The 24,775-nt window shown below is 39.0% G+C and overlaps 1 protein-coding gene across 1 annotated transcript in view; it reads left to right on the top strand.

The window, feature by feature from the left end:
* nmnat2 (nicotinamide nucleotide adenylyltransferase 2) overlaps positions 1–24,775 on the top strand; it is a 294,286-nt gene that overhangs the window by 55,792 nt on the left and 213,719 nt on the right. The window contains exon 2 of the mRNA XM_063064047.1: positions 23,440–23,528. Coding sequence (XP_062920117.1) covers positions 23,440–23,528 — 89 coding nt within the window. The remainder of the gene's footprint in view (positions 1–23,439; positions 23,529–24,775) is intronic.

Raw genomic sequence — 24,775 nt, 5'->3', positions numbered from 1 at the left:
TAAACAAAGGAAGCAAACTCGAGGTAGTTTACATTATCAATGGGGTCTTATGATAGCAAAAGAAAAGTCCAAGACAATTACTGTCTTTAAAAAAGACAAAAACAGCTTTGGTTGGCCCCTGAACGTGCTGCCACCTCACAAGAAGGCATTTGACCTTGGTTTTTTTTCAAAAGTAGACCCCACTACAAAAAAAATTCTTTGTCACACTGATTAAAATTGCTAATACTGCAGCTGGTTCTGTGTTGGTTTTTAATGATATAAAGATTGAACGATCTCCGCTAGAGCAGGAATCGATGGAGCAGGGAAAGTGCCCTGAGCTCAGCTGAACTGAAATCAGCAGCTCATTTCCTGCATTTCATCCAATGCGGTTGAAATGAAGAACGCTGTGAGATAAAGGAGTCCCAGTGACAGGAGCCTGCACAGCCTTTCTGGTGCTTTCAAATATCCGTGTTCATTAGAGGGAAATAATGCTTGCTGGCAGGTTGTCAGAGAAGCAACCTGCTATCGCCTCGCCTGCTGGGTATTTTCAGTGTTCTCTTTTATTTTATTTTCCAGCAAATGCAGTGTTTCTTTTTGCATTATCTTCTCCTTTACTGGCAACACTAATTCCTTTCTAAGCATGTCCTACACTGCCATTGACCAGCGTTCACCACTCTCTCTCAGCCTTACTCACTTTCCATCGTACCAGAGGCATTCCATCTTTTCCTTACCCATTCTTACTTCTCCACTACAACTTAAAACATGATTTTTTTTTAACATTCTCTCATGAAAATTTATTAACCAGACCTGAACTTTCTCCGCAGATGCTGCTTGACCAGCTGAATATTTCCAACATTTTCTGATATTATTACACCTGCATTAGGGCATAGTGTTTCTCCATGAGCCGACCAAAAAGGTTTCAGTCAAAGCTGTTTGCAATGATAAGGAAAGTGATGTGTATTGTTACCAGAAATCTGCAAGTGCAGGCTTTCCTATCACAAAATCCAGTTCTTATTATTTTTTCCTAAGCATAACATGCAAATCAAACCTGCTAAGAGAAGCAAGAATGCATTAGACACTGTCAAAGTTGTCAGAGTGACGCAAATTTAATTTCATCCAGGGACTGAGACCCTTCACCAGGTGATTGAAAACTACTCCAGGGTGTTTCAGTAGGAGATGCGAGCCTACCGTGGATATAATTATGACAAGTTGCACCCTTTGCTATGGGATCCGGTGGTGTCTGTGTTTGGGCATGGGTAAATATACTGTCAAGCTGGTTCAAAGCTCAGAGCCCAGTACGTACTAAAATCGTTGACTTTATTTGGTGGAAGTAATTAGAGTCAGCTCAGGAAATACAAGAGACTGCAGATGTTTGAATCTGGAGGAACAAACTGCAGGAGGAACTCAGCAGGCCGTACAGGGGAAAGGTACAGTCAACATTTCAACCTGAAATATTGACAAGGTTTCACATGGTATCCCTAGACTCTGATGTGGAGGCAGACATGGCCCAACCTCACTATCGCTGCAGAATATATATCTGCGAAGACAGGTCATTTTGTCCACGCTAGACCGAATAAATCCGGAACTCTTCGTTTTGACCCTCCGTCCACACTGAAACAGCGTTTCCCTACCCCGAAAACAGAGCTTTTCAAAAACGCTCTCCAGAGTGAGTAAATCTGAAAACGCCTAATGGCCGGTGTAACCGGCTCTCTTTAAAAACGCTGTCATGACGTGCCAGAACAGATGGTGATGGCAGCGCGGTATTCCATTGTTTTCTTGAACGCAACCTCCAACACCACAACGACAATGGCGGACAGCTTCATGGGTGTGTTGTTTACTTTATTGTCTATGTTAATTTCAACCCCCCCCCCCATACAACCTAACAATTTCAGGACATATGGCAGCAAGACAGAAGCCAGAAGAGTTAGAAATGTACTCACCAAATACTTTGACCTATAACTTACTGAATACTGAATAAATAAGTATACTCACTTTGCCCTGTTTTCTGTCCTTGCTTGTATGAAGGTGGTTTACCTACTTATGCAAGTACCTCTCTGACAGTAGAAGTGTAACAGCCTAATGTAACATTGTGTGGAAATACAAGATAACACTGATGCAGACGTATTTTATACATTTAGCAAGGTGCTTTATTAATGTATTGCTTGTGCAAACATTCAATATATGCAATTGTCACTACTTCCAAAATGTCATTTTTAAGTAGTAGCTTATGTTTGGCATAGACGTGAAAATGTTAAGGCCAATAAAGGAAACTTGTAAGTTTCACGTTTACTCAGGTAAAAATAAAATCACTTTTGCCCAGTAACTCGTTTTATTGCACAAGTCAAACAAATGAGGTAACAGCAAATTTCACTTTTGCCCAGTAACAAACCTTATTGCACTTAGCTGTAGCTGTTGTCCCTTTCATCGGTGAAGAGACTATGGCTGTAAGAAATTTTTCCAGGCTGACCCCTCTATGGGAATGAGGAAGATGTTGGTGGGGCCACCCGGGGGTCTGTGTATCCGTATGTATAGCTATTGTAGTGGCTGTGAGGCTGGTTTTGTGGCGGTGAAAAGTACTGGGGGGGGGGAGCCATCATATTCCTCATCACTGCAAATCCCTCTGCAGCAGAGTTAGTCAGTTTTTCAATGTTCATCGTCAGCTGGGTCATACTGTCTATGAACTCCCTGTCGGTTGCCTCCATATGTTCCAGTATTTGTTTTATTTAGTTTTAAGTTCTTCTGCGTGAGAGCCAACAGCTGTCCGTTGTTTGGCAATTTCCTTTTTAAGTTTTTCTAGTCTGTAACTGGACAAACACGCACTAAGTCTTTCACAGCGAGATTTGACACCAAACATGTCGCAGCCATCACCTGTTGCTTGGTCCAAACTGTTGGAGTTGGGTGTACTCGTCGAAGTGGGTGAATTCTGTAGATGTGTCCTGCGCATGCCCAGCAGGAGGAGATTCGCCCAAATACCCGTTTTAATGTGGACAGAGGTATTCTCAAAAACACCTGGTGTGGACGTCTATTGTTTTTACGTGAAACCGGGGTTTTCAAAAATATCCGGTCTAGTGTGGATGTAGCCTTAGTTGCGAAGCTACCTCTGTTTAAGTAGGTTGTTGGCTCTCTCTAGCTACATGCAGATATGCACACTATTAATTAAAGCCATTCAGATGAAGTATAGAATCAACATTCCTGTGAGAAGGTCCAATCTGAGTAAGTTCTTGATTGGTATCTGATCCACAAAGCTAAACATTTACTCCCTGTCTCTCCAGTTCCAAAAATAAGTCAAAATATATGGGAATATCAAAAAGATTTTGAACTTTTTTCCCTAAGATCTCGCAACTGAAATCAATAGAAACCCACTGTTTGGTTAATGTTCTTTGATGAAGGCATCTTCCTTTCTACGCTATCTGATCTCAATGCACACCTGACCCACAGTAACAATACTGAGATTTTGACTCGCCCTCAGGGGCCTTACAAGTTGCTCAGTTGTACCAATTGGTGGGACAAATATCAAGGTACTAGGGAAGGGCATTGAATCTGCCAACAATGTGCTCATGCTATGAATTAAATAAAATAATTCTTAGATTCTATTGGTAATGATTAAAATATTAAATTCTGTCAGCAATAAATTATACTGTTCTTCATTTGTGCCACAAAGCCTTATGTCTAAAGGGGTTTGCCATGTCGCCAAAGACCAGCAAATTTCTACAGATTCCATGGAGAGCATTTTGACTGGTTGCATCACCACCTGACATGGAGGCTCCAAAGCACAGAAGGTGAAAGAGGCAGCAGGGGTTTGTAGACTCAGTCAGCTCCATCACGGGCACAAGCCTCCCCACCAGTGAGAATATCTTCAATAGGCAGTGTGTCAAAAAGATGGCATCCATTATTAAGGACCCACACCATCTGGGACATGCCCTCTTCTCATTACTACCATCGGGGAGGAGGGGCAACATCTGGACAGGCACTCAAAGTTTAGGAACAGCTTCTTCCTCTCCGCCATCAGGTTTCTGAATGGTCTATGAATCCATGAACACTACCTCGCTAATCCTTTTTTACGCTATTTACTTATTTTATTTTTTATTGTAACTTAGAGTAAGGTTTTTAATGTTTTGCACTGTACTACTGCAGAAGAGATTTCACAACATATGTCAGTGGTAATAAACCTGATACAGATTCTGAAATGGACTGAATAAGTGGCATTCACTACTACAAATTTGTATTATTTGTAAAAAGGCTATTTCTTTTCAGAGCTCAGCTTTTCTCTTCTCATTTATTAATCATTATTTTATTTGGAGCTGCTATTTTTTAAAGCTACTGGTTGATTGTGGAGAAGAGAAATTTGAAGAGAACCTGATACTGAGTTAGACATTTACCAATCCTCTGGGGCTGTTGACAACAGCTCTTCTACACAATAGTGTTCCTTATTCAAATGCAAATGGCGTTCAGTTCAGGAGATGATGACAGCATGTGAAAAGATCCTGTTGGTCCAGTTGAATATGCTAAGCGTAAGATTGTATTGGAGATTTTAATAAAATCTTCAGCGATGGCAATCTCATTTTCTGATCTGAAAACTGACATTGACAGCCATTCTTCTCCCCAGTACCTTGAGCTTTCTGGTGCTTACATAGGATATTTCAAACAGAGATGAGGTGGGTGCAATGCATGCAGTTTATATATCACAACAGCCCAGGAGTCATCTAGAAGAGGGTGACAAAGGAAAGAAAGAGGGGGGAAGGTGTAAGGAGGAGAAGACAGAAATTAAACTGTTATTTTGTTTCTAACTTTTAGCAGTTCAGGTGAGAGGTCATCAACTTGTTGCCTGTTTGCTTCTCTACAGATGCTAACTGACCTGCTGAAAATTTCCAGCATTTTCTTTTTTATTTCAGATTTCCAGAATCTCTGGTGTTTGCCTTTACAGTACCTGTCTCTGTCCAGGCTTAAAAAACCTTATATCCCTCTGTGGCCCTGACATGATCTTGAAATGTTTTAACTTCTCTTTGCACAGAATGCCGGTTCTAGCATTAAATTTCGAGCATGGTCCTTTCTAATGAAGTTTTGTCCAATCTTTCATTGTGCTCATCTTTTTCTGATCTACGTTTGCTACCTAAAGAATACACAAATTGCTCTATGACTGATTTCTTTCAGATGTTGGCAAGACATAATTATAAACCACTTACATATATAAAAACTGAATTATGAAATGGATTGCAAATCTGCCGCAGTCTGGGTGATTAAAAATAAGCCTGAAATTTATTTTGAGTGTTTGAATATATTTTAAATGTTTCCTGGTGGGTGCAGCAGCTGGTGATAAGGCATCACCATGGCAATATTGTTTGTGGATCAAAAGCTCCATTACCACAAGGCCCTCCGTCCTTCTGACAACCATTACATATTTCCTTCGTGGTGGAGATAAAACCTTATGACAACCCATTTTCCATTGTTTGCTAGTGTGGCCTCACATATCATTTCATCTTCTGAGGAACTGCTTTTGGGAAAAGGTTACTCCATCTTTTTATTTATCTACAATATCAATTCTTAACAACCCAATTCTGCATTATTTGTATTTATAAACCTTTGGTTTCTGATATTATAGTTACGAACTTACTTCCCATTGAATTCAGGTGCTGATGAAGGGTCTCAGCTCCAAACGTCAACTGTTTACTCTCTTCCAGAGATGCTGCCTGGCCCGCTGAGTTCCTCCAGCATTTTGTGTGTGTTGTGGCTAAAGGGATCAGGGGGTATGGAGGGAAGGCTGGTACAGGGTTCTGAGTTGGATGATTAGCCATGATCATACTGAATGGCGGTGCAGGCTGGAAGGGCCGAATGGCCTACTCCTGCACCTGTTTTCTATGTTTCTATGTTTGCTTTGATTTCCAGCATCTTTTGTCTGTGATTGGCTTACCTTTACATTGTTGAATTATAAACTGGATTCTTTGCTCAGAAGACGATTGGCTCATCCCAAGGATCGGTTTTGTGAATCAATGCTGTATTGACTCCAGTGGCACGTAGAGTTTGAACCTTGCTACCTGCCTCAGTAAATGGCAATGCAGAAGAGACTTCAGACATTATACTGGTGTCAACTTTAGGATGTTGCTGTTGGAGAGAGTAGCAGGGCAGTAATAGGGAATGGGGATCTTGATCTGGTGACAGCTACATGCTGCGATCAGATGGTGATGCTGAGCTAGGGCTAGGTATGTGGAATGGAGTTTGCTGCATATCTTAATAAGTGGTTAATGACTGTATAATTAGTGCCATGGTAGTGAATTGAACTGTTGTTCAGGGTTCAATTCCAGTGCAGTTTGTAAGGAGTTTATGCATTCTCCCCAGGAGTGTGTGGGTTTCCTCCGGGTGCTCGGGTTTCCTCCCACATTCCAAAAGCATACCGGTTAGTATGCTAACTAGTCATTGTAAATTGTCCTGTGATGAGGCAGTGGTCCCTGTTTCAGTGCAGTATACGTGTTTAGTAGCTGCAGCTAACCATCTTTCACAGAGCAAACAATATTAAAGACAAGACCCTCATTGCTTGGTACATCCCTCATAAATTCTTCCTCTGTGAAATCTCAAGGGCATAAAGGAATGGAAGTGTAAATTTTCTGCTACATGTGACCAAGTGAAGGTCCATTTAAATAAAAACTGTCCTGCTCCATGACTTAGTGATACAATTAGTCATCCTTACTGCAGCAGTTGGGGCTATCATCAGAAAATATATTGTAAGATCTTGCATTTTATTGTAAGACTCTGAACTGAAAAGGTACATAAGCACTTTGTTTATCTGGACTCTTGGGTTTTGAAATATGGAATTATAGCAAGGTTAGGGGTGGTGGTATATAGATTCCAGCAATATAAATACAATTAAATCTCTTCATTCTATTCTGACAGGATTTAATGGTGGTTAGCTTGAGAGAGAGAGAGAGTTCTGAAGCCAGGTTTGCAACTCAGTTAAAATGGGATGGTTTCATAAAGGCTGTGGCATCTTATTTATTTTACTGAGAGTTTATAATGAGCAAACCTGCAGTATTTCCTTAGAGAGTAATTTGAAAACATAATGCTCCTAAAAAAACACTTTAAGGCTCATAAAATAGCCTCCCAGACAGGAAAAGGTATGTTTTTGTTCATTTACTATTATGAACTCAATGACTCGTCATTCTGATTGCTAATTATCTTCGAGTGAGGAGGCACCTTTCTTAATAGTAACAACCCCTGTGTCAAAGCAACACCCAAGCAGTACAGCTAGTTTAGGAGTTTCCTGTTTCTTGTGTCAGTAATGATGAAGGAAGGGCAATGAATTTGCAGATCAACATGTTATGTGATTTTATGTTGTGAAGGGTGATAATCATATGCCCAGCTGTTTATGAATGTCAAATAAGCATCTGACAAATCTGGGATATTGGACTTACTGGGGACTCTCGGCCACTCCTTGTTGACTGTATACCACTGTGCCACCAACTTTAGTGTGTGTATCCTTCTGATAGAACAGTGATGAAGAGTACTGATGGTTGTGTGAGGGATGTAGGAGAATAGTGAATTTCAATATTTATGTTATTAATGTGTTACAATAATTAGCAATTTGATTCAAATTATTTGTAATAATTGTTTACTAAAGTAATTGCACAGAGTCTGGGGGATATCAATTTCAATCAGATCAGCAGGCCACTGCAAGGCAATGCATGCATGTCCTTTTGTGCCTACAGTTGTCAGTTCTCCCTGTAGAGATGGAAACGTTTTTGGCCAAGGAGGACGTGATTTGCTGCACAACTTGCAGAACTGGGAACAAAAGAGGAGGCTACTCACAGGTCCATGAGTGAGATTTTAAAAAGGAGTGTTTGCAGGCTTTTCGCGTTTTTCTGGCAGCCCAGTCGAATCGGGAGTGAGAGAGGAGGCTACAGACGGGTCTGTGAGTGGGATTTTAAGCAGGAGTGTTTGTGGGCTTTTGGTGTTTTTTTTCTGGCAGCCCAGTCAAATCAAGAATGAGAAGCAGAGGCTGTGTGTGAGACTGTTAGGAAGGACGGAAGGACGGGTAGGTGATGGGGCAAAATTGCTTTCAGTGGAATGAGCTGCAGTGTAACAGGGGAACAAAATCAAAAGGCATGACAAATACAGGGGTGAATGCAAGCAGTATACAAAATAGGGTAGATTATCTTGTAGTGCAGTTAGGGATCGGCAGGTATGACGTTCTGGGCATCACTGAGTCGTGGCTGGATGCACATTGTATTGAAAGGCCAGACAAGTAGGCAGAGGGGATGGCAAGTCTCCATTGGTTAAAAAATGAAATAACCTCCATAAAATGAGGTGGCACAGGATCTGAAGGTGTAGAATCATTGATAGAGTTAAAGAACTGCAGGGGTAAAAAAGAACCGAATGGAAGTCATATACAGGCCTCTGCACAGGATGTGGGCTACAAATTAAAACTGGAGATAGAAAATGCATGTCGAAAGGGCAATGTTACTATAGTCATGGGGAGATGTCTATGTGCAGGTAGATCGGGAAAATCAGGTTGGTACTGGTTTTGGATTCAGTGGGAGAAAATTTTTAGAATGCCTACAATATGGCTTTTTAGAGCAGCTTGTGGTTGAACCCATTAGGGGATCAGCTATTCTGGATCGGGTGTTGTGTAATGAACTGGATTTGATTAGGCAGCTTAAGGTAAGGGAACCCTTAGGAGATGGTTATCATAATATGGTAGAATTCATCCTGCAATTTGAGAGGGAGAAGCTAAAGTCAGATGTATCAATATTACAGTGGAATGAAGGGAATTGCAGAGGGATGAGAGAGGAGCTGGCCAAAGCTGATTGGAAGGGGACACTAGCAGGGATGATGGCAGAGTAGCAATGGTTAGAGTTTCTGGAACCAGTTCAGAAGGCACAGGATAGATACATCCAAAAGAAGAAGTCGTACTCCAAAGGCAGGATGATACAACTAATGACAGACAAGGGAAGCCAAAGACACCATAAAAACAAAAGAGAGGGCATACAATAGAGCAAAAGTTGAGCAGGAAGTAATCCAACAGAAGGCAACTAAAAAAGCTATAATGATTGAAACTATGAAATATAAATAATATCAGAGGATACCAAACATTTTTCAATTATATAAAGAGTAAAAGAGAGGTGAGAGTAGACATCAGACCACTGAAAATGAAGCTGTAGTGGTAGTAATGGGGGGACAAGGAAATGGCAGATGAACTGAATAGGTATTTTGCATCAGTCTTCACTGTGGAAGACACCAGCGGCATGCCGAAAGTGGGAGAGAGTCAGGGGGCAGAAGTGAGTGCAGTTGCTATTACAAGGCAGAAGGTGCTTTGGAAGGTGAAATGTCCAACGTTAGATAAATTACCTGCACCAAATGGACTATACCCAAGGGTTCGCTAGGTAAATTACCTGCACCAAATGGACTATACCCAAGGGTTCACTAGGTAAATTACCTGCACCAAATGGACTATACCCAAGGGTTTGCTAGATAAATTATCTGCACCAAATGGACTATACCCAAGGGTTTGCTAGGTAAATTACCTGCACCAAATGGACTATACCCAAGGGTTCACTAGGTAAATTACCTGCACCAAATGGACTATACCCAAGGGTTTGCTAGGTAAATTACCTGCACCAAATGGACTATACCCAAGGGTTTGCTAGATAAATTATCTGCACCAAATGGACTATACCCAAGGGTTTGCTAGATAAATTATCTGCACCAAATGGACTATACCCAAGGGTTCGCTAGATAAATTATCTGCACCAAATGGACTATACCCAAGGGTTTGCTAGATAAATTATCTGCACCAAATGGACTATACCCAAGGGTTTGGAAAGAGGTGGCTGAAGAGATTGTGAGGTATTACTAGTGATCTTTCAAGAATCACTAGATTCTGGCATGGTTCCAGAGGACTGGAAAATTGCAAACGTGACTCCACTCTTCAAGAAGGGAGGGAGACCTAAGAAAGGAAATTATAGGCCAGTTAACCTGACCTCAGTGGTTGGAAAGATGTTGGAGTCAATGATTAAGGATGAGGTTTTTGGGGTACTTGGAGGCACATTATAATAGGCAAAAGTCAGCATGACAGAATTGATAGCCAAGTTTGCAGAGGATATGAAGATAGGTGGAGGGGCAGGAGGTGTTAAGGAAGCAGAGAGACTGCAGAAAGACAGACAGATGAGGAGAATGGACAAAGAAGTGGCAGATGGAATGCAGTGTTGGGAAGTGCATGGTCATGCACTTCGGTAGAAGGAATAAAAGCATAGACTGTTTTCTAAACGGAGAGAAAATTTAAAAAAACTGAGGTGCAAAGAGACTTAGAGACTTAGGAGTCCTCGTGCAGGATTCCCTAAGAGTTAACTTGCAGATTGAGTTGGTAGTGAGGAAGGCAAATGCAGTATTAGCATTTTTATCAAGAGGACGAGAATATAATAACAAGAATGTAATGCTGAAGCTTTATAAGGCATTAGTGAGGCCTCACATGGAGGATTGTAAGCAGTTTTGGGCCCCTTATTTAAGAAGGGATGTGCTAACTTTGAAGAGGTTCAAAGGAGGTTCACAAAAATCATTCCAGGATTGAAAGGCTTGTCATATGAGGAGTGTTTGATGGCTCTGGTCCCTTCTTTCTTTATTAATCTTTTTATTGATTTAAAAAAACATAAATACAATCAAGAGGAGAATTAGTTCAAGTATATATATCAGTAACCAAAATTAAAATAGGCACTGTCAAAATCATAGATATTGTTAAACTAGTATAAAATATATAATATAAAAAAGAAAAATAGAATTCTCCTCTTACCAGTTAAAAGGAGAAAGGAGAAAAATTAAGTTTTAAATAGAGAGGAAAAGAAACCACTACACTATATTAAAAAAACAGAACAAACAAAACAAAAAAAAAGGGACTGGGCAGTCCATTTTGAGGATACAACCAAAAAAAAGGAGAGAAAAACTTTCTGATCAAATCTAAAACCTCGAAAAAAAACTTGAAAGAGTAATAAATCAAATTAACTGAAAATATTGGATAAAAGGTCACCGTATTTGTTCAAATTTAAAGGATGTATCACATGTCTGATGACTTATTTTAAGGACATGATGGAGGAGAGCCAATAGGACGAGAATATAAAAACAAGAATGTTTTTATCAAGAGGACGAGAATATAAAAACAAGAATGTAATGCTGAAGCTTTATAAGGCATTAGTGAGGCCTCACAGGGAATATTGTGAGCAGTGGATTAGAATCCTTCCACTTCAATAAAATGGCTCTCCTAGCCAGTAATGTCGAAAAGGTTATCATACGTTGAGCGGAAACAGGAATATTTCCTGCTTCCAATGGGATAATCCCAAAAGTTGCCGTAAGCAAGTGAGGTTGTAGATCCAAATCCAAAACTCTTGATAGTGTTTTAAAAACATCTCTCCAAAAGTTATCTAGCTTTATACAAGACCAATACATATGAGTTAAAGTGGCTAACTCAGTATTACATCTATCACAAATAGGATTAATACTGGAGAAAATATGTGCTAGTTTATCCTTTGACTTATGGGCCCGGTTCACTACCTTGAACTGTATCAAGGAATGACGGGCACAAATAGATGAGTTGGAAACCAAATGAAAAATTTTACTCCTTTGATTATCTGAAAATGACTCTTGAAGTTCCAAGTCCCAGCGCGTTTAATTTTATCGTTAGACATCATTCGTAAACTCAATAACCGTTTATAGATTATAGCTATCAACCCTTTTTGAAATGGTTTAAACTGAAAGAGAACATCTATCGTATTAGGTAGATAGGCAGAAGGGTGACTTGGTAACAAACCACGTAAAAAATTCCTAATTTGTAAATATCTAAAAAAGTGTACATTCGATACATCATATTTATCCGCTGAGAAAAAAACATTAAACAGTCCCCTAAAAACAAATCTGAAAAAGTTATCATTCCCTTGGTTTTCCAAATTAAAAAGGCCTTATCCAAAATTGATGGTTTAAAAAATAATTAAGATAAATATTATTAGAAAGAATAAAATTATTAAACTCAAAAAATCTATGAAACTGGAACCAAATTCTTAATGTGTGTTTAATAACGGGATTAAATTCTTGTCTACTAATCTTAGAAAACAAAAAGGGAAGAGGAACTCCCAGTAAAGAGGCCAAAGAGAAACCTTTCACCAAGTTTACCTCTAGATCCAACCATGAAGGACATTCCTGTATGTTTAAATAGTGAATCCAAAAACTAGCATATTGAATATTGATTGCCCAATGGTACATTCTAAAGTTAGGCAAAGCCATACCACCATCCTTTTTTAATTTCTGCAATAAGGGTTTACTCAATCTAGGATTTTTATTTTTCCAAATATAAGATGAAATTACAGAATCTATTCTGTCAAAGAACTTTTTAGGAACAAAAGAGGGAACTGCCTGAATATATATAAAAATTTTGGTAAAACTATCATTTTAATGGCATTAATTTGACCTATTAATGATAATGTCATAGGAGACCATTTAGAAAGCATTTGTTTGGAGTAGCCAATTAATGGAAAAAAATTATATATATATATATATATATATATATATATATATATATATAGATTCTTAAAATTTTTAGTAATTTTAATACCAAGACAGGTAAAATAATTTTTCGCAATAGTAAAAGGTATTTGATGATTTGGATCCGAGTAATTATTAATAGGAAATAACTCACTTTTATGTAAATTTAATTTATAGCCAGAAAAACTGCTAAATTCAGAAAGTATAGATAACATAGAAGGAATAGATTTCCTAGGATCCAAAATGTAAACTAACAGGTCATCAGCATATAATAAAACCTCGTGTACTTTGTCCCCTCTCTTAATACCCTGAAGTGTTAGGATCTCTAAGAACAATAGCAAGGGGTTCTAAGGCCAGGTTAAATAATAAAGGGCTAAGAGGGCATCCCTGTTAAGTACCCCTATATGATCTAAAATAGGGAGATTTTTGATTATTAGTTATAACAGCAGCCATGGGAGCATGATAGATCAATTTAATCCAGGAAATAAATCCCGGGCCAAGATTGAATCTTTCCAAAACCTCAAATAAGTAAGACCACTCCACCCTATCAAAGGCTTTCTCTGCATCAAGAGAAATAACACATTCAGATTCTTTAGATGGTGAATAATATTTAATAATCTTCGAATATTAAAATGTGAATATCTATTTTTAATAAATCCAGTTTGGTCATTGGAAATAACAGTAGGTAAAATATTCTCAAGTCTATTAGCCAAAATCTTGGAGAGAATTTAAAAATCCACATTCAATAGAGAAATTGGTCTATAAGAGGCGCATTCAGATAAATCTTTATCTTTTTTAGGCATTAAAGAGATTGAAGCTTCATAGAAAGTTTTTGGGAGAGTACCAGAGGATATAGAGTTAGTGAAAATTTGACATAAATAAGGTATAAGTATATCAGTAAAATAAAATTCCACTTTATATCCATCTGGTCCCAGAGCTTTAGCTGATTGAAGAGAGGATATAGCCCTTGCTATTTCCTCTTGTTTAATAGGTGCATCTAATGTATTCATAGCTTGAATAGAAATTTTAGGTATATTCACTTTTTGCAAAAAACTATTCATAAAAGTAATATTATCTGAACATTCAGACTCATAAAGATTAGAGTAGAAATCCATAAATGTCTTATTAATTTCATGAGCATCTACCGTTGTAGTTCTGTCAGGTCTTCTTATTTTCAGGATCTGTCTTCTAGCCATACTTGCTTTTAACTGACCAGCCAATAATTTGCCTGATTTGTCTCCGTGTATATAAAATTGGCTTTTGGATTTAAAAAATTGCTGTTCAATAGGAAAAGTCAAAAGCAAATCATGTTGTGCTTCGAGTTCCACCCGTTCCTTAAAGAGATCTTCACTAGGCGTTACTGAATAGAGTTTATCTATTTCTTTAATCCTATTAGTGATCAGCAAAAGTTCTGCCTTAGTTTTCCTTCTTAAACCTACTGAATATGAAATTATCCCTAAGAAAAGATTTCATCGTATCCCAAATAACCAAATCTGACATTCCCTCAGTTGTATTCAATTCAAAGAATAGAGAAATTTATTCTTTAATAAAATTTACAAAAATTGAATCTTGTAACAATGAAATGTTAAGTCTCCACTGAGGTCTGTAAATATTATCAGAAAATTCCAAAGTTAGTTTCATAGGTGCGTGATCTGACAACGCAATCACATCATATGCACACTCAACAAAACAGGGGGCACCAATTGCGTATCCAAGAAGGCTTTGCTCCTGTACTTGCTGGAATTTAGAAGAATGACGGGAATTCCACTGAAACCTATCTCCTGTTGAAAGGCCTAGATAGAGTGGATGAGGAGAGGATGTTTCCTGTAGTGGGGGAGTCTCTAGGACCAGAGGACACAGCCTCAGAATAGAGGGACATCCATTTAGAATGGAGATGAGGAAGAATTTTTTTCAGCCAGAGGGTGGTGAATCTGTGAAATTCATTCCCACAGATGGCTGTGGAGGTCAAATCATTGAATGTATCTAAAGCAAAGGTTGATAGATTCTTGATATGTCAGGGCGTGAAAGGTTATGGGGAGTAGGCAGGAGAATGGGTTTGAGAGGGAAATGGATCAGGCATGATGAAATGGTGGAGCAGACTCGATGGGCCAATTGGCCTAATTCTGCTCCAATGTATTATGGCTTTAAGTTTGAAGTCAGTCTGGAGGAGTTATCAATTTTATTATAGTAGAGCAGGTGAAGAGAGACGTTATTAGAAGGATTCAAGCAATAAAGAGAACTGTTTTCACTTGGAGACAACATGTCCTTTAAGACCACAAATAACAGGAAACACTGGAAATGTTCAGAAAGTCCAAAAGCATCAGAGTTAATAGATTAGATTAAAGAATAAATGTCACAATGCTTTAAATGTATTTTGAGAAAATAGGCTGAAACATGTGAAGATATGGAGATAATTTTTGATCAAAGCAAGTAATAATCCAAAATGTACCCACGTAAGTGCAGTGGAAACAGATTCAAAACTAATTTTCAAAGAATATTGACTATACACTGAAAAATGAAAGATTTTGTTGGACAATAACTTTGCTGATGTAGGCATTTATTGCATGGTGCTAATTGCCCTGAACTAAAAGTCAATCACATTGTTAACCTATAAAGAAAGGGGAAGGGAGTGTCACTAATCAGATAGGTCTTTCAAAGAGCCAGCACGGCTTCTAAGGGATCACTTTGCCTCTGTGCCTTAAGATTCCGTGAAAAATGGAAAGGTTAGACACCATATTCTGTCATGCAATGTACAGGGAAATGTCGGAATCTGGAGGACATCATATACAAGAAAATGGAATAAAGCAGATTGGAAATGGCTGTAAAATGGACATACAGTAATTTGCATTGACTGACAGTCAAATGAGCGTGGAGATGATTAAAGTCTACATCAATGTAATTTACTGGTAGTTAATGGAGGAAGTCCATTTTGCATATATTTTCCTATTTGCTTAGATGCATTATTCTATTATGGATTTATTGTATATGCCCACAAGAAAATGAATCTCAGGATTGTATATGGTGGCTGTAGTAAACCATATATATGTGTTGTAACTGGGTTAACTGTCTGGACACGCCCCTCTGCTGACTGCTCCTGTGGCTCCTCCCACAGTTTCCTGTATAAAGGTGTTTCACCTTGCCCCTCCCCCTCAGTCCGGGGGCAGACACTCACTGTGGAGGTTGTATTGTAGAGCGAATAAAAGCCTTTCTGTATTTTACCAAACCTCGGTCTTTTGGAGTTATTGAAGGTGCTTCAGTGGCATATATGTGCTTTGATAATAAATTTACTTTGAACTTTGACCATTGTAACTTTGCCCTTTTTACATGAGTTTTCAATTGCCTGTTAAATTTATAGCCCACATCCTGGCTACTGTTTGGTGACATATATATAACTCCCACCGGGGTCTTATAACCCTTTCAGTTTTTTTTATGTCAACTGACAAGCATTTTAAATCTTCTGATCTTATGTGACTTCTTTCTAAGGATTTGATTTCATTTTCACCCGCAAAACCACCCCCACCCACTCTGCCTACCTGCCTGCACTTCTGATCTTATATGTATCCTTGAATGTTAAGCTCCCAGTTGTGATCTTCTTTCAGCCACAACTCTGTGATTTTCTCAGTGTCATACCTACCAATTTCTAACTGTGCTACAAGATCATCTACCTTATTTCGTATTCTGTGTGCATTCAAACATTAGACCTTCAGTCCTGCATTCACCACCCTTCTTTTCAATTTTGTCTCCATATTGCCTGAAGTTAAATTCTTATCCCTTTCTAAACTTCTTGTCTTATTCTTTATTTTGAAGATGTCAGTAACCTCTCCTGCACTCTGCTTCCCTTTTACTTTATTCATACTTTTCCAAGTTGTTGAACCCATCCTGTTACTATTTAGTTTAAGGCCCTATCCACAGGCCGAGTTATGCATTTTGCCAGGACCCTGTCTCAGCATAGTTTTGAGTGGTACCCTACCCATTGGAACAGCTCCTTCCCCGGTACTGGTGTCAATGTCTCTGGAATTCAACCCAGATCTTCCATACCAATCTTTGGATCACGTGTTTAACTCTCTGATCTTAACTCTGTAGTAATTTATACTACCTAATTATTCCTTTTTAGCACTATTTATTTATTTTGTAATTTATATTAATTTGTCTTTGCAACATGCAGCTACTGCAAATCAACAAATCTAAAGTCATATAAGACAGTCATAAACTCTGGTTCAGATTAGTTTCAGTTTACTTTTCTTTTAGTTCTCCTTTGTCTCAAAATGCTGAAATTTAAAGTATATATTTTCTCTAACTTTAGTCCACACCTTACCACATATAACAACCACCGCTACCCCATGCTCGTCACCTCCCCTTTTCTGCAGGTCAAAATATTCTTTTATTTTTAATTTTTCCTGGAACGCTGAGGGATCATTGATCTGAAATATGGTTTGCATCCATACTAGCCTGAAAACTCTTGATCTGGTCCCTTCTCAGAGCTAAGCAGGAGGATGGCACGATGGTGCAGCCGTGAGCACAATTGCTTTACATTATCTGTGGTCACCAGTTGGGTGTTGAATCCCATCACTGTCTGTAAGGAGTTCGTATGTTCTTCCTGTGACCACGTGAGGTTCCTGCAGGTGATCCAGATTTGATTCCTGTCACTGTCTGTAAGAAGTTTGTATGTTCTCCCAGTGACCACATGGGGTTCCTGCAGGTGCTCCGGATTTGCTTCTCGTTGTTGTGTGTAAGGAGTTCGTATGTTCTCCCCGTGACAATGTGGGGTTCCTGCGTGTGCTCCGGATTTGATTCCCCTCACTGTCTGTAAGGAGTTCGTATGTTCTCCCTGTGACCACATGGGGTTCCTGCAGGTGCTCCGGATTTCCTCCCATATTCCAACGACTACGGTTAGTGTAGCAAGTTGTGGGCATGCTACATTGATGCTGGAAGGATGTGATCTCACCACAATCCTCAGACACAGAACACGCATTTCACTGTATGGTTTGATGTTTCGATGCACATATGACAAATAATGCTAAGATTTAATCTCTAAAAAAAAAGAACTCTGTTTCTCCCTTCATGGATGCTGTCTAGCCAGCTGGATATCTTTAGCAGTTTCGACCTTGTTTGGGCTTGTTTTGTTTGAACTGGAGTGAGAAGAGATTTAAGTAAGGTATGTAAGATTATGAAAACAATAGGTGGAATGCGTAGGAATGACCTTTACTAAGGGGCTGGGAGTTGGAAGATCTCTAGCTGTGTGCTCTGAGAACTGAGATCTTTGGGCACAGAGCTTGGAAAAAGCGATGCAACGGACTTTTAACATTGTAAACCAGCGAGTTGTTTGTTATGTCTCCCCTCTTGCTGTGAAATAGAGGCACCTCCTTCTCCCTTATTAGAAGAGAGAGAGCATGTGTTATGTCGAATACCGGGTGAACGAGTAGTCTTTGGGGTACTGCAAGTCTGTGTCTTTGCTGTTGCTTTGCTGCACGCTTGAGTGCTTGGTGGCGGGTGCTGATGCTTTTTTTTTGCTGGTGGGGGGTGTGGGGGAATCGTTGCTTTGCTACTGCTTATGCGTGGGAAGGGGGAACTGGGAAGTACTTTGGGGTTCTAACATTTAACTTTCATTCATTCTTTGGGGGCACTCCGCTGTTTTCGAGGATGCTTGTGAAGAAAAGGCATTTCAGGATGTATATTGCATACATTTCTCTGACATTAAATGTACCTTTGAAACAAGGGGATATAAAGTTAAAGACAGTAACAAAAAGGTTAGATGGTAAATGAAAGAAAAAAAATGTGTTCTCTCGGAGGGTAGTTGGGTCTGGCACTAAAAGCCTTAATGAGGTAGAAGCCCTCATCACATGTCAGAAGTACTCACAGTGCACGTGAACTGCAGGAATATGGACCAAATATTAGATGGTAGGATCAGGCTGGATGTTTCTTTCTTGACAGGCGCAAACCTGATGAGCCAAATGGTCTTGTACTGATGTGTTTTCTGCAGTTCCATGACAGGATTTAAGGTTTCCCAAAAATCCAAATTAATTAGACGTGGTTTAACTTTGTGTTCGTGTCTCTTGCATGATAATGCTTGTGCAGGTTGGAAATGGACAGATTGTTAGTGGTTCAACATACTGCCCAGTATTTGTTTGAAGGATGCTGCAAACCTAGATTAATGGTTTGGCCCCAGGCCAGTTACATGTCCTGGCATTGTGAATTTGTTTTCAGTACATTGGAACACAGTATTAAGAAGCTGGTCATTTACCCCTCGAGTCTGTTCTGTTCTTATGGGAAGCGTCATTAAGTTTGGTTTCACTTCTAATCTCAGGTCCCAACGCAGCTAAACCTGCTGCAAATTTAACTCCTTGTTACTGCCCTACACTTAGTGGCCACTTTGTTAGCTACACCTGTACACCTGCTTGTTAATGCAAATATATAATCAAGTGGCAGCAACTCAATGAATAAAAGCATGCAGACGTAGTCAAGAGGTTCAATTGATTGTATAAAAGAGCACGGACCAGGCGAGGAAAGTGGTGAAGATTGAGGAAAAGGTTTACTGCAGATCATATTTGATAATATTGGAAGGGATATTAAACTTGGAGAAGTTTGGGGAAAGATTAAGAAAATGGAGGGGGGTGGATTTCATTGGGATAATAATATTCCAGTATTGATTGATGAGGGTAAAATGATTATTACTGAGATGGAGAAGATTGAGTTACTGGCTATGTTATTTACTATGTCAAGATAATTTAAGTGAAGAGGTTAAGCAATGTAGGGATGAGGTTCTAAATGAATACCTTGATGTGCTGGAAGTCAGCTATAGCAATGATAGCATTACTGATGTAGAGTTTTCTTTGTATGAATTTAAGAAGGCTATTATTAATGTAGGCCAGATGTCTTCAGGAAAGGATAATAAATGTTATTGGTTGATCAGACATATGGCTGCTAATTCTCTTGAGATAATATTAAAATTTTTGAATCATTTTTGGAGTGTAGGCCATCTTCCTTCCTCATAAAAAATAGTAGTACCTGTTCTAAAAGCTGGGAAACCCCATTGGATGCTTCAGGTTATAGGCCTGTATTGTTAACGTCTCATCTATGTAAACTTGAAGAGCATATGGCAATGGAACGTTTGAATTATATATTGGAAAAGAGCAGAGATATAGCGTTTTATCAGCGTGGACCTCGGAAGGGTAGAATGACATTGGATTCAGTCTTATGTTTGGAAGATGATATTAGCGAAGCACAGGTAAATAAAGAAGTTATAATAGCAGTACTTTTATATTGAAAAGGCATATGATATGTTATGAAAGGAAGGACTTTTTGATTAAACTACTGAAATTAGGAATGAGGAGGAGATCGTGTGATTTTTTTTTCCCTGAGTTTTTTATTTGGATAGTCTATGCAGGTAAGTGTGGGCAAGGTATATTTGGGTTTCTGTGAAATAGAGAATGGGACCTCACAAGGTAATATTTGTAGCCCTTTATTATTTAATATTATGACTAATGATATTTTCTCTGAGATAGGTACTGGGGTGGGTAAATCACTATATGCAGATCATGGAACTTTATGGATTAGAGGTAGAAATTTCAATTTCAAGTAGATGAGGATTTAAACTTACGGTAGCTAAAACTCAAGTTATATGTTTTACAAAGAAGATTGATAGACCTGTACTTGATTTGAAATTATACAGTTAAACTCTTGAAGAGTCAGTGGTAAGGTTTCAAGGCATGTAGATGGATAATAAGCTGACATGGAAGCACCATATCAGTAAAATCATTGGTAAATGTAAAGGAGCATTAAGTATTCTCAGGTGTCTATGTAGGCGTTCCTGGGGTGCTACACACAAATTTTTGTTGACCATTTATATTTGTTTAATTAGGTCTGTTCTTGATTATGGCTGTGTGTCTTGTGAATCAGCTGCTTCTTCAACGTTGATCTTAAAGCACAGGCTTTACGATGATGTTGTGGTGCAGTGAGGACACCACCCCGTTTCAGCTTTACTGCTTGAAATGGGACAATTACCCCAACAATTGCGGAGGTGGAAGTTGATGTTAACATACTGGATTAATTTGAGGGTGGGGGGCAGAGAAATTAACATTCTGTTAAAGGTGTGTTGGAGGACTGTTGGGAACATCATAAGAAGAGTGTTTTTTAGTTTTGGGTGGCTGAGTTCTTATCATGCTAGGAATATGGATTTGTTGGATTTTGCAATATGTCATACTGTAGCTTTCTCAGTAACCACACCTTTTTTTTTCCAATCACATTTGTTGATTTTAGTTTACACAATTTAATAAAGTCTAAGTATTCTGTAATGCCTAAAAACCTATTGGTTCATCAATATATTAATGAAAATTATTATGGTATGTTAACCATTTTTACAGATGGATCAAAAGATAATTTAACTGGGAATGTTGGTTGGCTGCTTTTGTATCTGAATTACAGGTAATGAGAAAGAAACTGCTTACTATCATTTATCAGTATATACATCAGACTTGGTTGCCACTATTTTAGGCTCTCAGTGGGTGGAGGAAATTTGTCCATGTAAAGTTGAAATTTGTTCAGATTCCTTGTCAGTAATGATGAGTTTTAAAACAGGTGATTCTAGCAGTAGGTCAGATCTACTGTTGGAAACTCATCAAACATTATTTCATGCACAAAGTATTAGTTTATGTTTGCTTCTTTTGGGCCCTTCCACATAGAGGTGTTGAGGGGAATGAGAGGGTGGGTAGTTTAGCTTAGAAAGCTGTTATAAAAGTTCATGAGAGAATATAGACCTTCCACGTAGCAAATCAGAGGCTAAGGGGATGGCAGGGTTAAGAATTAGGGGGTTATGGCAAGACCTGTGGGATAACGGACATAAAAGGAGCCAGCTTTATAGAATACATCACACTGATGGGTTTATGGGAGTTAGTTAGTTATGGGAGAAAGGGGTAAACCAATAAGGGAAGAAATTATTTTGACACTACTTAGAATTGGGCATACTATGCTTAATTATTCCTTATATCTTTTTGGAAAACATCACTCTGGGTTGTGTAGGCCTTGTCATCATTATGAAACTGTTGAACATATTATTACAGTGTGAAGCATATAAGGTTGAAATAAATGCAGGCCTCATTACAATCTTTGGGGATTGACAGTTTTCATTTACAGACTTGTTAAGTTACGGGAGTGACTTTAATGTAACTCACAGTATCACCTTTCATTACTCACAGTCTACAGGGCTTTTGGGGGTAATTTAGCTTTCATTTGAAAAAGAAGTAGTAAAGTTTTCCCCCCAGTTCTCTACACCACACTCCAGTCCAGTTGATGGTGGTAATGCATCTTTATGTTGGACTGCCAACTGCTATTAAAAGTCAAAAGAAGAAGAAGCAGAAGTGGTTCAGTTGTTGTTACGACTAAACATCAGAACGGGGAAGAAATGTGATCTCAGTGACTTTGACTGTGAAATGATTGTTGATACCAGAAGGGGTGCTTTCTGTATCTCAGAAACTGCTGATAATCTAGGAATTTCATGCACAACAGTTTCTTGAGTTAACAGAATGGTTAACAAAAAAAAAATCCAGTGAGTGGCTGTTTTGTGGGCAAAAATGCCTTGTTAATGAGAGAAGTCAAAGGAGAATGGCCAGACTGGTTCAAGCTGACAGGAAGGCAACAGTAACTCGAATAACCATGCTTTACAAAAGTGGTGTGCAGAAAAGCAACTCTGAAAACACAACATGTTGAACAGCAGCAGAATACCATGAAAATTAACTTCTTTATATATAATTTGTAAACTGGCAAATAGGATCCCTTGCAAAAGCTATGTCTCCAAGGTTCACAATTTTTTTAATATAATTTGTTATCATAGCCTGAGTTCTAGAATGGAAAGATGTGCCAACTAAATGTAGGAAGCTTTTCACACTTCTTTTTAGCACATCACTTGCTTATGTTGTAAAGTGTGAAGGTACAGAAGGAAAAAGAGGATCCAATTTTAAGGCGATTGGAGGAAAGTATAGGGGGGTTGCCAGAGGTAAGTTCTTTACACAGAGACTGGTGAGTGCACGGGGTAGGGGTAGAGGCAGATATATCAGGGATATTTAAGAAACTCTGAGATAGGCACATGGATATTAGAAAAGTGGAGGGCTATGTAGGAGGGAAGGCTTAGAGTAGGTCTAAATATTGGCACAACATTGTGGGCCAAAGGGTCTATACTGTTCTATGTTCTCTGAAAACAGAAAATTTATTCTCATTGGAAGATGTTTTATAATACATGAGATGTTCAGATTAAGAGATGCCACCTGAAACATCGACTGCCCATTTCCTTCCATTGACTCTGCCTGACCTGAGTTCCTCCGTTCCTTTGTGTTGTTTTAGATGAGCTTTGGCACTCGGGTTTGAAATTCTCACCCTGGTTTCAGCCCGCCTTTGCTGGCTTCCCAGTCCTTATCCCTCTAATGTCTCTCTCCCCTACACCTGCGATACTCTGAATTTAGCATCTTGCACAGACTGGAGGATTGTGTTTAGTTCCCTAGGCCCGGCCCTCCAGGATTCCTTTGCTCAGCTCTTCACCTTTCTACTCCCCCTTTTAAGATGGTTTGTAAAACTCTCTTCTTTTTTTGTCCTGATGTTGTTTTTTGAACAGCATCACTGTCAAATTTTATTTCATGAAATGCTTTGGGATGTACAATTGCAGTATATTAAAGATTTCTTGCCTTTGAGGCTAGTTTTTGAGAAGTTGTTTTGGGTTATCTAATTGAATATCACAGTATCCGCATTTCTCTATCACCTGACAATACTTGGGAAAATGTGAAGCAGCAGCATTTTAGCACTGAAACTGCATTTAAGTTTCTTCCATTGCTCAGGAGCTGTTTGTAGAGTAAATGAATAAGAACCAGCTAACTCAGTGAAGTCTAACACAGAGATCAAGCTGTGGTTCAGTATATCACTCTCTGCATTTTGTAAATTCACCTTTCCTGTTTCTGCTTTCAGAGAGAGCCCGTGATTACCTGCACAAGACAGGGCGCTACATTGTGATTGGGGGAATCATCTCACCAGTTCATGACTCCTATGGAAAACAGGTAATACTGCAAAGGACAAATGTATCTTGAACTCCTTCAGTGTTAGGCTGTATGACCACAAGAGGTAGGAACAGAATTAGGTCATATGGCCCATGGAGTCCGCTCTGCCATCACACCATTTTATGAGAGTAAATGCTTTATTTCATTATAAGCCTGATTTTTGAAAAATGGGAAATTACAACTGAAATGCTCTTCTTTCTCTGCTTTGTTTGTTCAGCCTAGACCCTCTCCAATCCCTTTTACCATTCAAAACTGCTCACTTTTATCATTCCCAAACTAATGAGAAAAATAAAACCAAAAGTCTGCAACTACCCGCTTCCCTTGGTTTTGTTCTGTACAAGTCAATGAACACATCTATTCATGACATAACACAACGAAGTGCATGAAGTGGTATCCAAATGTATTCTTCATTTCTGCAGTTAGTCCTGTGAATATAGGTTTAATTTCATAAAAATACTGAAGAATAAAGAACCTTTTATTCAGTGGTGTAATGATTTTCAAAAATATTTGAGTGATCAATAACTTCCAGGACACTGGCCTCAATACCTCTTTGTGCAGTTGGATCTTGGATTTCCTCACTTGCAGTCTCCAGTCAGTTTGGATCGGCAAGAACATCTCTCCACGATCTCCATCAGCACTGGAGCACCACAAGGCTGTGTGCTGAGCCCCCTGCTCTACTCACTTCACACCTTTGACTGTGTGGCTAAGCACTGCTGCAATGCCATATTCAAGCTTGCTGACAACACCACTGTTGTAGGCTGAATCAAAGGTGGTGATGAATCAGCAGACAGGTTGGAGACTGAAAATCTGGATGAGTGTTGCCATAACAACAACCTCTTACTCAATGTCAGCAAGACCAAGGAGCTGATTATTGACTTTGGGAGAAGGAAGCCAGAGTTCCATGAGCCAGTCCTCATTGGGTAATCAGAGGTGGAGAGGGTCCTCTGTGTTATTATCTTGGGCGACCTGTCATGTCTCAGCACATGAGTGCAATTACAAAGCAAGCACGGCAGTGCTTCTACTTCCTTAGGAGTTTGTGAAAATTTAGCATGAAATCTAAAACTTTGACAAGCTTCCATAGATGTGTAGTGGAGAGTGTATTGACTGGTTGCATCACAGCCTTGTATGGAAATACAAGTGTCCTTGAATGGAAAATCCTACAAAATGTACTAGATACAGTCTAATCCATCAAGGGTAAAGCTCTTTCCACCATTGAACATATCTACACAAAACGTTGTCGCGGGAAA

Source organism: Mobula hypostoma, chromosome 12 (assembly GCF_963921235.1).
Source record: "Mobula hypostoma chromosome 12, sMobHyp1.1, whole genome shotgun sequence".
Classification (NCBI taxonomy): domain Eukaryota; kingdom Metazoa; phylum Chordata; class Chondrichthyes; order Myliobatiformes; family Myliobatidae; genus Mobula; species Mobula hypostoma.
Note: the sequence above shows the minus strand (reverse complement) of the source record. Positions and strands in the feature narration are given on the sequence as shown.